The 15,729-nt window shown below is 42.0% G+C and overlaps 1 protein-coding gene across 1 annotated transcript in view; it reads right to left on the bottom strand.

Annotated features, from left to right (window-relative positions):
* ccdc83 (coiled-coil domain containing 83) overlaps window positions 1-15,417 on the bottom strand; it is a 68,102-nt gene extending 52,685 nt beyond the window's left edge. The window contains exons 1-4 of the mRNA XM_041198704.1: window positions 15,350-15,417; window positions 12,955-13,036; window positions 6,220-6,304; window positions 3,551-3,719 (exon numbers count right to left, since the gene is read on the bottom strand). Coding sequence (XP_041054638.1) covers window positions 3,551-3,719; window positions 6,220-6,304; window positions 12,955-13,031 — 331 coding nt within the window. The 5' untranslated portion in view covers window positions 13,032-13,036; window positions 15,350-15,417. The remainder of the gene's footprint in view (window positions 1-3,550; window positions 3,720-6,219; window positions 6,305-12,954; window positions 13,037-15,349) is intronic.
* Window positions 15,418-15,729: the final 312 nt, after the last annotated feature.

Below are 15,729 nucleotides of genomic sequence, written 5' to 3'. Positions count from 1 at the left end.
CCCTTGAGTCATCACTGTCTTCAATGTTTCCTTTCAGAGAGAAGGCAAAAGCATATTTGCATCCAGGTCTCAATGCTGCCTTTTGCAGGGTCCTAATGCAATGGAGAAGGCGAAGGAGGGAGAGGCGACTCCGCTCACAACTCCAGCAGGGGAACATGGTCAAGCAGAGCCACAGCACGAACAGGAGGGTCAGGAGGAGAGACCCAGACAACGGGTGCAACTCACCAGACCTAGGGTTTACTGTAGAAGAGTCTCCTATTTACAAATGAGCGAGAGGCAATGCCATGCATGTCTGCACTAGTCCCGAGCTCTGGTACAGCACATATGCCACATTCTTCGTGAAGACCTGATGCCACATGGGGCTGAGGGTGTCCGCTGCAAATGGCTTTAAAGGTGACCACAGCACTAAATTTCTTGGCCTCTGGTTCTTTCTAAGGATCAACAGGAGACCTGTGGGACATATTTCAGCCCGCAAAACATTGATGCCTAAAAGAGGTCACAGATGCCCTTTACAGGAAGGCCCATCATTATGTCAGGTTTACTCTGAACGAAGATAGCCAGGCTGCTCGATTTACCACCATCTCAGACTTCCCAAGAGTGCAGGGTGCAATATACTGCATCCATGTGGCTGTACGGGCTCCATGGCAACAGCCCCTAATGTTTATAAACCGCAAGGGCTATCATTCCATCAATGTACAACTAGTGTGTGATCACCAGAAGCACATACTACATATTTGTGCACAGTATCTGCGAGTTACCATGACTCCTACATCAGTCACACTCAGGTGCCTGAGATTTTCGAGTGGCCATTATGGCTGCTTGGGGATAAGGGGTACCCACTGAAACATTGGCTGATGACACAGGTGCGTCGCCCTCAAGAGTCCTTCCGAGGAGAGGTACAACACTGTGCATACAGCTCCACACGCTCCTTTATAGAGCAGACCATACAGCTTCTGAAGATGCACTTCAGATGTTTGGACCGTTCAGGTGGCTCACTACAATACACTCCTGACAGGGTTCCCTGCATCATTGCAGTGTGTTGCGCCCTTCAAAATCTGGCAATGCAAAGGTGAACCCCTGCCAGAGAATGAACTGGAGGAGGATGAGAGCTCGTTGGAGGATGAAGATCCGGAGATCTAGGTTCCTCAGGAGGCTGCTGAGGGTCATTATGAGCATGATCATGCCATGGAGGAAGGAAGACGTGGGAGATGTGCCCGCAATATGTTAATTGCTGACAGGTTCCAGAAAGAGTAAAGTTAAGTGAGGGTATGTGGTCACATCTCTCCTAGCCGTGAATCAGGGGATGTCCACCTACTTGCAGCGGGAACAAGTTCTGCATTCACAACTTGCACATTCTGGCCTCATGAACGGCAGGCCAAGATCTTTGCTTTGGTCAGCAGGGCCCTGTGAGTGATCTCATTCTGAGAACTGAGAGTCTACCTAGGAACAAGAGCGATGTGAGAGAAGACTTGAAGCTTTCCCCACCATCTAATGATGCAAACGCTGCTGCGACTGTTTCAGCTAAACAAAATAAGTGACAACCATTCGCTGACTCATTCCTCAGGGCAATGCCTTGACCAGGCAGATTCAAGCTGCCTGGTTTAAATTTCAAACAATGTTTGGCAGTTAACTGTCAGTCGCCATCTCTGGTGCATTCTCCATGGAAACACCTCTACCAATCAGAGTACACTTGCCAACCAATCAGCTCTCTTCACATACAGTATATATTGTTGTTTTCCCCTTATATTTGTAGTCTTGCAAAGTGTCCTGATGAGTGCACGATGAAAAGCTTCGACATGTCACTTTTTTCAGCAATGCTCAAGGTTTGTAACTCCCTGTTTCCTCTCTCCCTTCCTTCTTAATAGTGGGGTGACATTTGCTACTTTCCAAGATGCTGGAACAGTTCCAGAATCTATACAAATTTTGAAGATGATCACCAGTACACCCATTATCACCATAGCTATCTCTTTCAACACTCTGGAATTTAAAATATCAGATCCCAGGGACTTATCAATCTGCAGTCTCATTAATTTCCCAATACAATGTTCTTACAAACACAAATTTCCTTCAATTCTTCATTCTCCCTATTCCCTTGGATCTCTAATTTGGGAAATTTCTTGTATCTTCCAGAGTGAAGACAGACACAAAGTAATCATTTTGCTTCTCCGCCATTTCTCTATTCCCCATTACAAATTCTCCTGACTCTGCCTCTAATGGACCCATATTTGTCTTCGCCAAACGTTTCATTTTTGCGTACTTATAGAAGCTTTTACAGTCCATTTTTATATTTTTTGCTAGTTTACATTCATATTCTATTCTCCTTTTTATCAGTTTCTTGGTCCTCCTATTTCATTTTCATCTTAACTTCCTAATTTCAGGGCCTCATCCCTCTTCCTACCAATGTCATTGATGCCAATGGGGACCATGACCGTTTGGTGTTTACCCTCCCCCAGAAGGATGTCCAGCAGCCGCTATGTGAGATCTTTGACCTTGGCACCAGGGAGGCAACACACATTTACTGCCACAGAAATGCCAATCTGATCCTCTGACTATTGAATCCCCTGTTACTATTGCTTTTCTACTCTTCTTCCTCCTCTCCTGTACAACTGAGCCGCCCATGGTGCCATAGACTTGACTTTGGCTGCATTCCCCTGAGGAACCATTGTCTTCACCAATATCCAAAATGGAAAACCAGTTAGCAAACAAGACTCCTCTACTATCTGCCTGGTTCTCATAGACTGCCCGGCAGTCATCCATTCCCACTCTGCCTGCATGTTGCTAATCTGCGGTGTGGTTACCTCCCTAAACATTTTATCCACGCAGTTCTCAACCTCACGGATGCACAATAGCAGCTCCAACTGCCGCCTGAGATCCGAAATCCAGAGCTCAAGCTTCTAAAGCCTGTGAAAAGCTCAGAAATCTGTCAAAATAAACAAACATCGCTTGGCTAGGCATTTGAAAAACATTAGTCACTGGACAAGCTCATAAATCTGTTAAAACCATTAAACTAATTTCCCAGGACAGCTGAGTAAGCAAACTCAGCACTCCAACCCATGGTTCATGCTTCCTTCTGCAGGTGTGAATTAAGAGGGTTTCTAAGTCATGCTTGAGTCCATGAAAATTCTGCAAGTTCTAAAATATGCATTTCTAACATGGCACCATCTGCTTCTAAATAGGAGTATGTCAGGTTCATGACCTGCCCCCTTTTCTGTGCCAGTGAAAATGGCCGGCGCCAGATGCCGAGATAGGATTTCTGAATTAGCTGCTCAGTGGCCATTTTTGTTCAGAATCTCTCTCTGTGCAGTCATGAAACTTCAGCCCAGGTATCACTTGTCAGATTGCAAAATTAAAAGTGAAAGCAAGAAATATAAATAGACAGGCGATTGCCACAAAGTGTCAAGGTCTGCAAATGAGTAACTGTTTCTTTGAATATTAAGATACATTTTCATCAGTAAGCCACATTTTGCATATTCTGGTGAGTTTGTAAGTTGACAAAAATGCGAGTAGAAAAGGTCTTGAAAGAACGAATTCAGCTAATATAACTACTAACTTTGCGTTTGCTGTTTGTGATGTTTAATTAGTTCCAATTTTTCTTTCATGGCCTGATCTACTTGCTCATTGTTAATTATCTCCTTGCGTTCCAGTTCTTTCTCCAGATCGTTGGCCTTTCTGACTAGTCTTCTGATGTGTTCCTTCTGCTCCTTCTTCAACTGTTCATTCTTATGAAAGTGCAGATAAATACAATATTATTAAATCAGTATTGGTACAATCTGCTAGAAAATGTATTTGTCAAACTTTTGTTTGTACCCAAACACAAGGTAATGTAGATTACATCAAACGTATGCGATGTCATCATTGTATACTCCACTTGGTCTTCCCCCCTCGTCAACACCCCACCCCTCCCATTAACTCCACCCCAAACAAAAATATTTTTTGAAATTGAGTTTCTTTTGTTTTAAAAATGTTAAATGTTTGTGTTAAAAATGTTTTAATCTGCATCTAGTTATGCCTTCTCTGTTGTTATGGGAGTATTTAGTGCTGATACTGTCACTGAATGTTAGCTATGCTTAGTTGATAGTCTCCTTGTCTCAGGTTGTGAGTTCAAGTCCCACTTCAGGACTTGAGCACAAAAATCAAACCTGACACCAGGTTCTAAGATGATTGGCCTCCAATAACCACAACAATCTTCCTTTGTGCTAGGAATTACTCCAGGCAGAGGAGGGTTTTCCACTGACTTCAATTTTCCTAGGGCTCCTTGATGCCACACTTGGTTAAATGCTGCCTTGATGTCAAGGGCAGTCACTTCCGCTGTTCAATGAAAGGAGAAAGTCCTCACTCACAGGAAGAATAAAATGGAGTTTAAGAAGAAGGTTTATCAGGATGAAAAGATTATTGCATAGAATAACGGCACACTAAGTTAGGATGCAAGTTTGTGTTCACTGAGCAAATGGCAAGTTTATACCTGTGTCACAAAAACACAACCTGATGTTTAAAGGATACAGAAAGACCTAATAGGCCACATTTACATAAATAACCAGTTTAAGAACAGTAATTGTGCATACTGCAGTGAAACCCATAAATAGGGAAGGAAACAAGTGCTTCTAACAATACCATTAATGTTTGGATTAAACCTCAAAATGCATCGCAATTATTAATTAATCATTTAAGTCTCAAGGCAGAGAAAGTAACAGTGTCCACCATATAGGTGTCAAGTACATGCAATATTTGTTAAGCTAGGATGAGAATAGATGAATGATATAGAGCAGAGAAATCGCGAGTTCCCCTCATCTGTATTGCATTAGCTGACCTCAGCTGGAGTGCAGATAAGGACGCTAAAATTGGTCTCAATATTCGAACTTATACTGGCCAAAATAACTGAGTTTCCGATCCTCATTATTGCTCAGAAATGCCATTGTGTTCGCATTGAGTGAGGATAGGATGGGGCTCAACTGTCATGATCCACAAAGTTAAATGGCTTGCTCACATGCACTGCCAATGCTTAGGTGTAAATAATAGGCCAGTCCAAGTATGATATTAGAGGGCAACTAGCACCCATGGAACTGTAGCCCAATAAGAAGTTCATATCTTCAGGTGTTAAAGGATAAGATGAACATTGGTGAGGGAGAAACAAAAATTAGTTAATAAACTCATATATTCTCAGTAATCATCTGTTTACTAAGTTTCAATTTAATCATAGTCAGTAATTTGAACAATAAGCCAATATATTCAATTAAATAGTATAATAAAGCTGACCTCGCTTCGGTGGGCAGCAAGAACCTGGGGTGGCATTTTGCCAGCAGAGGCCAATTAACAGATGGGCCCTCCCAATGTGGGCAAAATGTCTTTGGGAGTGGGAATTGGGCCCTTAAGTGGCTCAATTGTCTGCCTGGAGGGTGACCACGTCACTAAGGTTCTGCTGCTGGCATTATGCCATGGCGGTGGGAACATGTCAGGCTTCCTTTCTCACACCTCATCCTGCCATATTGCCAACTCTCTCACCTCCCAGCCTGAACCCAATGGACTGGCAAGAATCAGCCCAACTGGGAGAGTGGAGGTTGAGTAAAATTTTCTAGCCTTCTAGTACTGTTTGCTTTGTAGTAACTCCAAATGAAATTTGCATGCCAGGTTTGTAAAGCAGAAAAATATAAGTGGGATGTCACTAGTACAATAAATTCAGTGAGGGTGAGAAAAGCTGGTGACAAAGAACATATTTTCTCTTTTTTTTACAAATTTTCATGCCCAAATCAAGAAAGCCATCTGTTTTAATGTTAAAGGATTCATAACATCATTCCACACACCATTATTCATGCTAAAGAAGAGCTGCTAAGGCAAGGATACATGGCAGTGTCACAAATTACAACCTAATCTAATCCAAATATTCATACGTCAATGTAAACAATGCCACGTGAAACAAATCTATTAAGGGAGACAGGCGGCAAGTCGCCATTAAAACAAATTATGCAGTGGCCATTGTGTTACAATATTACCCAAACAATTTAGATTAGCAATCTGAGTGCACAGGTCAGACTGAATTTTACTTTGCTCAAATTGCTGTTTGTTTGTGGATTTTTTAATTGCATTTTTCCATCATATTTTTCCGGGTGATAATTGTTTTGTTGAATAATGGCTTTAACGTACAAAAATGTTCACAAAAGATTCTTAATCTATTGCAAAGGTAACTGAAGAACATTGGTTTTTATTCATGTGACAATGCCTTACTTGTTCTCTGCTTTGTGCATTCATTTCTTGGTGCTGTTGTATAGTGTAGGTTAATTTTTCAATAGCCTTTTCTTTTAACTGAAATCTAAGATAACATGAATAGTTAATACATTGAACACAGTTCATGAACATTTATTTTTTTCACTGAAGGAGCATTCAGGATAGATACGGATAGATACAAACAGAGCATCAGATGATGGTGCTGGAAAGAAACATCCACTAGTCTCATTTACAAACATAATTCAAGAGGACATATAATCCCAAGTAAATATCACTTGCATTACCAATTCCTAACACATTTTATATAATGGTGAACAATATTTTACTCAACTATGCAGAAAATGAGAAAAATCTGATAATTCAGAAGTAATAAATTCACAAGTGCAATGTAGAACAGCAACAACTTGCAAATAGTGTTTTTCATGTAGAAAAAGTCCCAGAGTGTTTTGCTAACGTATAATCAGACAAAAATTGACACCAAGCAGAAAGGCAGAGTTTAGGATTTAGACAGCTGATGGGATATTGAGACAAGGAGAGGGCGGGAGGCACAAGAAGCCAGAGTTGGCGGAAAACACAATTCTTAGAGCGCTCTTTGGTAGGAAGATACTAGAGATAGGGAAGTGATTTGAACATGAGGATGAGAATTTTAAGATGAGACATTGGGAAACATTGCAGGTTAGAAAGCACAGGGATGGAGTGTGAGCAGAGCTTGTTTAGGATATGGGCAACAAAGATTTGGATGAGCTGAAGTTAGTGGAGGGTGGATGATGGGAGGTCGGCTAAGAAAGCATTGGAATAATGGAGTCGGGAGGTAACAATGCATTGAGGAGTGTTCAGCAGTAGATGGGCTGATGCATGGGAGGAGCTGAGCAAAGTTACAGAGGTGGAGAGGTTATGGGGTCAAAATCTCGACTCCAGGTGAAATGGGAAATTGGATTCAACCTGAGACATTGGCTAGTGTGGGGGATGGAATTTGTGGCATAGGCCAAAAATGATGGTTTTGTTCTTTTCAATGTTTGACAGAAGTGACATAAGTGTGAATACTTTTGTGAAAAAATGCATGCATGGCTTTAATCATTGTTTTATAACAAGAGATCATTACAAGCCTAGAAGGTACCAACAAATATCTAATTATATAACTCAAGCTGTTCCTCAACTTGCTCCAGAATGCTGCCATTTGAAAATTCCCAAAATGAGGATTCAGTATGAAATTCAAGGGGCTTACTCTACCCCTACAAACTTCACCAGTGATTAAGGAGGCTAGTGTAGCTATTTACTCAGTATAAAGCTCCAAACTACATATCACTTCCACAAAATGATTCAATAGGTTAGATTTACAGAGACATTAGGGAAGGAGAAGCAGTTCCAACTAGGTACACACGAAAGGCATTATTCATGATACTTAATAAAATAGCCAGGTGCTACATAACATTTGGCTTGACTCTTTACATATGACAAATGAACATTAGCACAACAAATTCTAAAGTGTTAATATCTGGTGAATCTTCTATTCATAGGGTGGTATTTAATGGAGAAGACAGGGCTCTTGCCCGCTGGCTAGAAAGCTAGCAAGAGCCCAAATTGCCTCTTTTTGGGAAGACCAGCCAAATGAGGTGCCGATTAGGCACTTAACGAGGCACTGGCGGGCCTATCTGGGATCAAGGACACAAGGATGGAAATCCTGCCCACCAAGAATTACAGAATTACCTGGAAAAACTCAGCAGGTCTGGCAGCATCGGCAGAGAAGAAAAGAGTTGACGTTTCGAGTCCTCATGACCCTTCGACAGAACTTGAGTTCGAGTCCAAGAAAGAGTTGAAATATAAGCTGGTTTAAGGTGTGTGTGTGGGGGGCGGAGAGATAGAGAGAGAGAGAGGTGGAGGGAAGGGGTGTGGTTGTAGGGACAAACAAGCAGTGATAGAAGCAGATCATCAAAAGATGTCAACGACAATAGTACAATAGAACACATAGGTGTTAAAGTTAAAGTTGGTGATATTATCTAAACGAATGTGCTAATTAAGAATGGATGGTAGATCACTCAAGGTATAGCTCTAGTGGGGGTTTTTTTTTTAATAATGGAAATAGGTGGGAAAAGGAAAATCTTTATAATTTATTGGAAAAAAAAGGAAGGGGGAAACAGAAAGGGGGTGGGGATGGGGGAGGGAGCTCACGACCTAAAGTTGTTGAATTCAATATTCAGTCCGGAAGGCTGTAAAGTGCCTAGTCAGAAGATGAGGTGTTGTTCCTCCAGTTTGCGTTGGGCTTCACTGGAACAATGCAGCAAGCCAAGGACAGACATGTGGGCAAGAGAGCAGGGTGGAGTGTTAAAATGGCAAGCGACAGGGAGGTTTGGGTCATTCTTGCGGACAGACCGCAGGTGTTCCGCAAAGCGGTCGCCCAGTTTACGTTTGGTCTCTCCAATGTAGAGGAGACCACATTGGGAGCAACGAATGCAGTAGACTAAGTTGGGGGAAATGCAAGTGAAATGCTGCTTCACTTGAAAGGAGTGTTTGGGTCCTTAGACGGTGAGGAGAGAGGAAGTGAAGGGGCAGGTGTTGCATCTTTTGCGTGGGCATGGGGTGGTGCCATAGGAGGGGTTTGAGGAGTAGGGGGTGATGGAGGAGTGGACCAGGGTGTCCCGGAGGGAGCGATCCCTACGGAATGCCGATAAGGGGGGTGAAGGGAAGATGTGTTTGGTGGTGGCATCATGCTGGAGTTGGCCACCTCTCTCTCTCTCTATCTCTCCGCCCCCCCCCCACACACACCTTAAACCAGCTTATATTTCAACTCTTTCTTGGACTCGAACTCAAGTTCTGTCGAAGGGTTATGAGGACTCGAAACGTCAACTCTTTTCTTCTCTGCCGATGCTGCCAGACCTGCTGAGTTTTTCCAAGTGAATAGAATTACTTGGTAAAATCATTATTCGTTTAACAGTCATCTACTGTACTATAAATCCCAACCCTTGCACCATTTTAAGCACCTACTGGACACAAAGACTACAAGCTTGGAACTCTGAACTCATTATCCAAGTATGGATGTATATAGGCATGCATCCTGGAACCTAATGCAACTGTGGACAGGTACTTTGAGAAAACTATGGATCCTAAGGAAAAGCTGAAAGGAAATAACTTGTATTGCTAAATTTGTACCCTGGAATTGAAACTTCCATTTGCTTAACTGTATGGAAATAGGAACTATGGGTAGAATTTTTGCCCCCATGTGCTGTGTAACTTAATGCTGCTGGCCAGCGTGGTGGTTTGCTGCCACCGAGCCATTTTCCCAGAGGCAGAACCACTACCCACTGGCAAATGATAGGTAGCTAATTTAGGTAAGTGAAAGACTTCAGCTCCTTCTATCCTTAATTGGATGACAAGCATACCCCATGGGCACTAATTGGTTAATTCATGGAAAATCACTGCCAGGCAGATAGTAGTCATTTCTATATATGAGCTCAGACTGCATGATCATGGTACAAAGTCAAGGTTCCTTGGGAGTTTGTAATTGCTGCTCGGTAATGATCTTTTTAAATTCATTCTTGGGATGTGAGCATCACCAGCAGGGCAGCATTTATGACCTATCCCTAATTGCCCTTCTGCAAGTGCTGGTGAGCCACCTTCTTGAACTACTGTGGTTCTGATGGCATAGGTACACCCAATGTGATGTCAGGGAGGGAGTTCCAGGATTTTGACACAGCGACAGTGAAGGATCAGCAATATATTTCCAAGTCAGGAAAGTGTGTGACTTGAAGGGGAACATGCAGGCGGTGGTGTTCCTACCAAACAGGGATACTGCACAAATAGTGATAAATGGTTTAGATCTAATTGCCATTATAGAGATATGGTTACAAGTGACCAGGGTTGGGAAATAAATATTCTAGGGTACATAACATTTTCAAAAGACAGACAATAGAAAAGGAGAAGTAGTCCTGATCATAATGGATGACGAAAGGATCTTGGATCAGAAGATAAGTGGAATCAGTATAGGTGGAGATTAAGAATAACTGAGGTTAGAAAATACTGGTTGGAGTAATTTATAGGCCTTTCATGGTAGTTATACACCATTAGACAGAGCTCTTGAAAAAAGAAGGTATTTAAAATTAGAAAAGGTTTTGATAGACTGGATACAGAGGGAATGTTTCTTCTTATGGGGAAGAACATAACTAGAGGCCATCAATATAAGATGGTCATGAAGAAGTTAATAGAGAATTCAGAAGAAGCTATTTCACCCAAAGAGTGGGGAGAATGTGGCACTTACTACCACAATAAATAGTTGAAGCAAATAGTATAGATGCACTTCAGGGGAAGCTAGACAAGCATGTGAAGAAGAAGAGAATAGAGGGTTACGATGATAGATTTAGATGAGGAAAGGTGCAAGGAGGCTTGAAACACTGGCATGGATTGGTTGAGCCGAATGGCCAGTTTCTGTGCCATATATCCTATGTAATCACAAGTAAATAATTGGAGCTTGTAACAAAGCTAATGTAATATTCGTGGGAGACTTTCAGATTCATACAGACTTGGCAAAACAAATCAACAAAGTCAGTCTGAAAGATGAGAAAGTTCTGATGAAAGATCATCAACCTGAAATGTTAACTGTTTCTCTCCACAAATGCTGCCTGACCTGCTGAGTTTACTAGCAATATTTGTTCTTATTTCTGAATTCCATATCAAGTTTGAAAGTGACATATTCCAGTCCCAAACAGAAATCTTAAACTTAAACAAAGCCAAATACATAGGTATGAGGGGGGAACTGGCTAAGGTTGATTGAGTAAATAGGCTAAAAGGTACAGCGGTAAGTAAACAGTAGGAAATGATTACAGAAACAATTCAAAATTTTCAACAAAAATACATTCCAAAAACAGCAAGAAAGTTCCACCTGTGGCTTACCAGGGAAATTAAGGGTGGTGTTAGGTTGAAAGAAAAGGCTGATAATATTTCAAAGATAGTAGTAAGTCTGAGGATTTGGACAGCTTTAGAAACCCAGGAAAGGGTGATGAAGAAGTTGATAAAAAAGGCTAATAAATAAAATAGGAGTGTAAACTAACTAGGAATATATAAACAGACAGTAAGGGCGTTTACAAGTATAGAAAAAGGAGAGTGGCTAAAATAAATGTTAGTCCTTTAGAGGCAGTCAGGAGGAATTATCATGGTAAATGAAAAAATGGAAGGGATGTTGAACAAATATTTTGTACCTGTCTGCACAATAGAAGACAAGGGGCAGAGCTTTACGGCCCTTTATGGCAGGAGTGGGGTCGTAAAATGCAGTGAGCCATTCAAAAGTCCATCAACTTCAGCGGGACTGTTAAATCCCGCCGGCATAAAATTCTGTCCAAGTTATGTAAGAAATAGAGGGCAACTAAGGGGCTATTAAGAGTGAGTAACTAAAATAAATGTTAGTCCCTTTGAAGAAGAGACAGGAGAAATGATCATGGTGAATGAAAAAACAGAAGAGATGTTAGACAAATATTCTGTGCCTGTCTGCACAGTAAAAGACACAAGTTAAATAAGGAATAGAGGGTAACCAAGGGGCTAATAAGAGTGAAGATCTTAAGGTAATTAATATCAGCAGAGAAAAAGTATTGGAGAAACTTAGGGAGTAAAACCTGACTAATCCCCAAGGAGCTAATGGCCTGCATCCTAGGGTGCTAAAAGAGGTAGCTGCAAAGATAGTGGATGTGCTGGTTAAGGTTTTCCCAAAATTCCCTAGATTCGAGAATGGTTCCAGCGGATTGGAAGGTAACAAATTTAACACCATTATTCAAGAAAGGAGGGAAGAGAAAATAGGGAACTACAAGCCAAATAGCCTGACATGAGTCATCTGGAAAATGCTAGCATTTATTATTAACAAGGTCATAGCAATGCACTTAGAAAATCATAGCACTGTGGGTGCACCTACAACACATGGACTGCTGCGTTCAAGAAGGCAGCTCACCGCCATCTTCTCAAGGGCAATTAGGGATGGGCAATGAAAACGTTGGCCTATCCAGCAACGGCCATGTCCCATGAAAGAATTTTTAAGAAGTCAACATGGTTAAATGAAAGGAAAATCATGTTTGACAAACTTATTTGAGTTTTTTTGAGCAAGTAACTAGTAGGATTAGATATAGGAGAACCAATAGATGTTGAATGACTTTTGGAAATTCAAGTGTACAATAAGGTGCTGCACAAAAGGCTAATATGCAAGATAAGGGCTCACAAAGTTCACGGTAAAATATTAACCTGGATTGAAGATCAGATAATGGCAAAATTTCTTTCTGAAGGGGGCTAACTATCTTGCTGAGGTATAGTTCCATGCACTAATTGCCCTTTTGGACCTTAAAAATAACTGTTATTTATGTGAAATGGTTAATGCTGGCAGCCAATCAAGCTGACAGGGAGCATCATAGCTGCCTTTGGCCAACATTTATATTTCCAGCAACAAAAGAGTAATCAGGAGCAAGAATCCTGACCAGTTTTTCACAACCTAACCCTAATGCTGAAGCTAATTATACACTGGTACTAATCTAGCTAGACTTAGGAGCGAACTTGAGATCTACATGATCTGAATGAAGTCATTGTATGAAGCCATGAAGTGACTGAGGGAGTTACTACAGTCCTGCTAGGGACAATGCATGGCAAGAAGAAACAAAAATAAACTGAATGGATAAAATAAAATCAGAAAAGGAGTCTGGTTCAAAAAATAAAGAAAACTGCTACAAATTAAAATAACACTATCAACTCAAAGATATATGAACTTACCGAAATTGCAGAAAAGCTTCTGCCAAAGTCAATTTATCATCATTACTTCCTTTGTTGTCTTTCTTCTTCTTTGCCATTTTCACTGTAATAAATATTTTTTTCAAAGTAATTAGGTCAATTTGTAAGTTTTTTCCACAATGTAAATTTGTTTTACTCTAAAAAGCAATGCCCAGAAGTAAAACTGTACAAGTCTATAAATATAGAAGTACATACTTTAGCCATCCTTCCCTTCACCTGAACTTCTTCTGTTAAGTGTTTGCTTTGTTCCATCCAGGGTACGATACCTAATTTAGATCGCTCATTACTATCTGCTGAACCCTGAACTACCTTTACCCCTGCACTGAATGACTGCAAGTCTTTTTTTAAAACTTCTGACCCATGTATCCTCTCATTTGTTTTGGAGTGCGCTGGTGATTTGCTTAAGAGTGTGGCTCTTTCAAATTAAAAGGCTGACTTCTGCATGGCCTGCTTGGAGACATTCTCTCCCCATCACTCTCCTCCAACTACTGCAGCACACTTCACTCCACCTCCTGTTGTGCTGCAACACTCTGTACCTGCTACTGTCCACACTATTATTTCCCTCACCTCCTCACACCTGTGCCATGTTTCACACACTATCAAACCCTGACATGCATATCTTCAAGACATCATATTAGGCTATAGCTAACACACTACTTTCTTTCTTACAGGTCACACAGACATAATATGGAGGAGCAGGTGAAGACAAAAAGGACAGAGTTCATCCGCATACTGCCCCATTGGAAGATTAAGTCATGGCACACATCAATATATAGTGAGCAGGGGAACATGTCAGAATTATTGGAACTAATAAGACTGGAAGACATGACTTGATAGGCTTATGAGCACCTTACCCTAATTTATTTTCTACTGAACTATCACCTTCATACTACACATCGCAAAACTTTGCTGCTTTGAGCAGCTCCACGTCTGTTTCTGCTTACCCTTACCACTAAATGGAGACCCCTCATCCCTCCCTTACCAGCTCAAAAGCAACCTATATAGCCTAATTTAATACTTAAGGGAAGTAAACATCTCTTTAAAAATTGCAATTACATCCTCCTGCCTGACAGTTCGTACCATGTGTTACTAGACATGTTAAAAAATGATGAATCAGATACTTCTAGATGCCTACAGGGGTATTTCACAAAAGGATCTTGATGCAGGTGCAGCACTCTATTGTTTAAGGTGACCACCAGAGAAGTTTAAGGAGAGCCTAAACCAGTATAATCTTTTGTTATTTTACTTGGCCCATTACTACTGTATTTAAGTTGCACCATCATCCCTTTTATAAATTAATCTCTACTGCTTCCCACCCTATCAAAGACCTTATATTTTGTTCCTCCCTTTCCCTGTCTCTACATTTGTTTGTTCTGTTAAATTTTTTACATATTCCAGTTCAGAAAAAGATCATCAACCTGGAAGATTGGCTGGAATTTTACCAGCTCTTTAGAGACACAGTGGTGGGGGGGGGGGGGGGGGGGGGGGGAGTCTTGTAAATGGCATGGGAAGGTGTTGGGGGCTGGGGCGGGGGGTCGGTGAGGTGGCTTGTAAATGGCATGGGAAGGTGTTGGGGTTGCCCAACATCTTCCAGCCGCCATGTCTTTTTTACCAGCAGTGGGAAGGTTGGATCTTAAGTGACCAATTATGGGTCCCTTCCCACTTGGGGGCCCATCTCCACATGGTGAGAACATCAGGTGAAACCTAGCAGCTTGGGGGGGTGGGGGGGGGGGGGGAAGGTTGCCCACCCTTAAGGGCATAGCCCAAGGAAGGCCTTCCAGGAGACAATATTGCTCTCCCCCACCCCAAATGCCAGGGCCCGTCTGCCTGTCCCCAAAACCCACTTACCTTTTTTCAAAGGCACCCAATCATTGAGGTGCTCTCTCCCTGCAGTTGCAGCCTCAGTGCCATGATGGCACTCTAATTGAGATGGTAGCTCTTGAGCTGCTGCCACCAGAGATATGCCTCCCTGAGTTCTGCTGCCAGCTGGAGCAGGGTTACCATTTGCTTTCAGCTCTGGCAGCAGGAATTTTGCTGCCTCCACAAAATGCAGCCCGTTAACCCTGTTTCTGTCAGCACGGATGCTCCCAAACCTGAATATTTCCAGCATTCTCTACTTTCACTACAGAAAAGGTCCCAGTATTATCTTAGTTATGGGGATTAGGAGAATATACTGGGTCAGGAAAACACATTGGAGGAAAGTAATTTGCTCTCACGAGGTCAAAATTAATTAATTAATCGAGTGAAGCTCAGGAACATTGTGAATTTGTCCTGGGATAGTTCATGCCGGGAACATCTCGACCAATCTTCACTCACATTACGCAAAGAGCATCTTTCACCAGCTGAAGATCATAAAGCGGAGCAGCAACACACCAACCTGGTTACAGGAATCAGAAATGCGGCCACCGAGCACCTTCCCTTCGGGGCGAGCCTCTTGTTTGGATCTCGATCCGCAGCCGAAGCCGTAACTATGGGCAACGCAAGGACGCACCCAGATTGGTCGAACAATCGCAAGCAATCAAAAGGCCAAGTAAATCTGGCACTGCGCCAGCCAACGAACCCTGCCGGTAGAACGCAGTCACTGCAAGGGAAGCCTTGGGCAGCCAAAGCAAAGCGTGTGCGAGCGGGCTAAGACTGACTGCCAAGACACATGAAAATGAAAAAACAAAAACAGAATTACCTGGAAAAACTCAGCAGGTCTGGCAGCATCGGCGGAGAAGAAAAGAGTTGATGTTTCGAGTCCTCATGACCCTTCAA

The sequence above is a fragment of the Carcharodon carcharias genome, chromosome 11 (genome assembly GCF_017639515.1).
Source record: "Carcharodon carcharias isolate sCarCar2 chromosome 11, sCarCar2.pri, whole genome shotgun sequence".
Taxonomy (NCBI): Eukaryota; Metazoa; Chordata; class Chondrichthyes; order Lamniformes; family Lamnidae; genus Carcharodon; species Carcharodon carcharias.
This window is presented reverse-complemented; position numbering and strand designations above follow the sequence as displayed.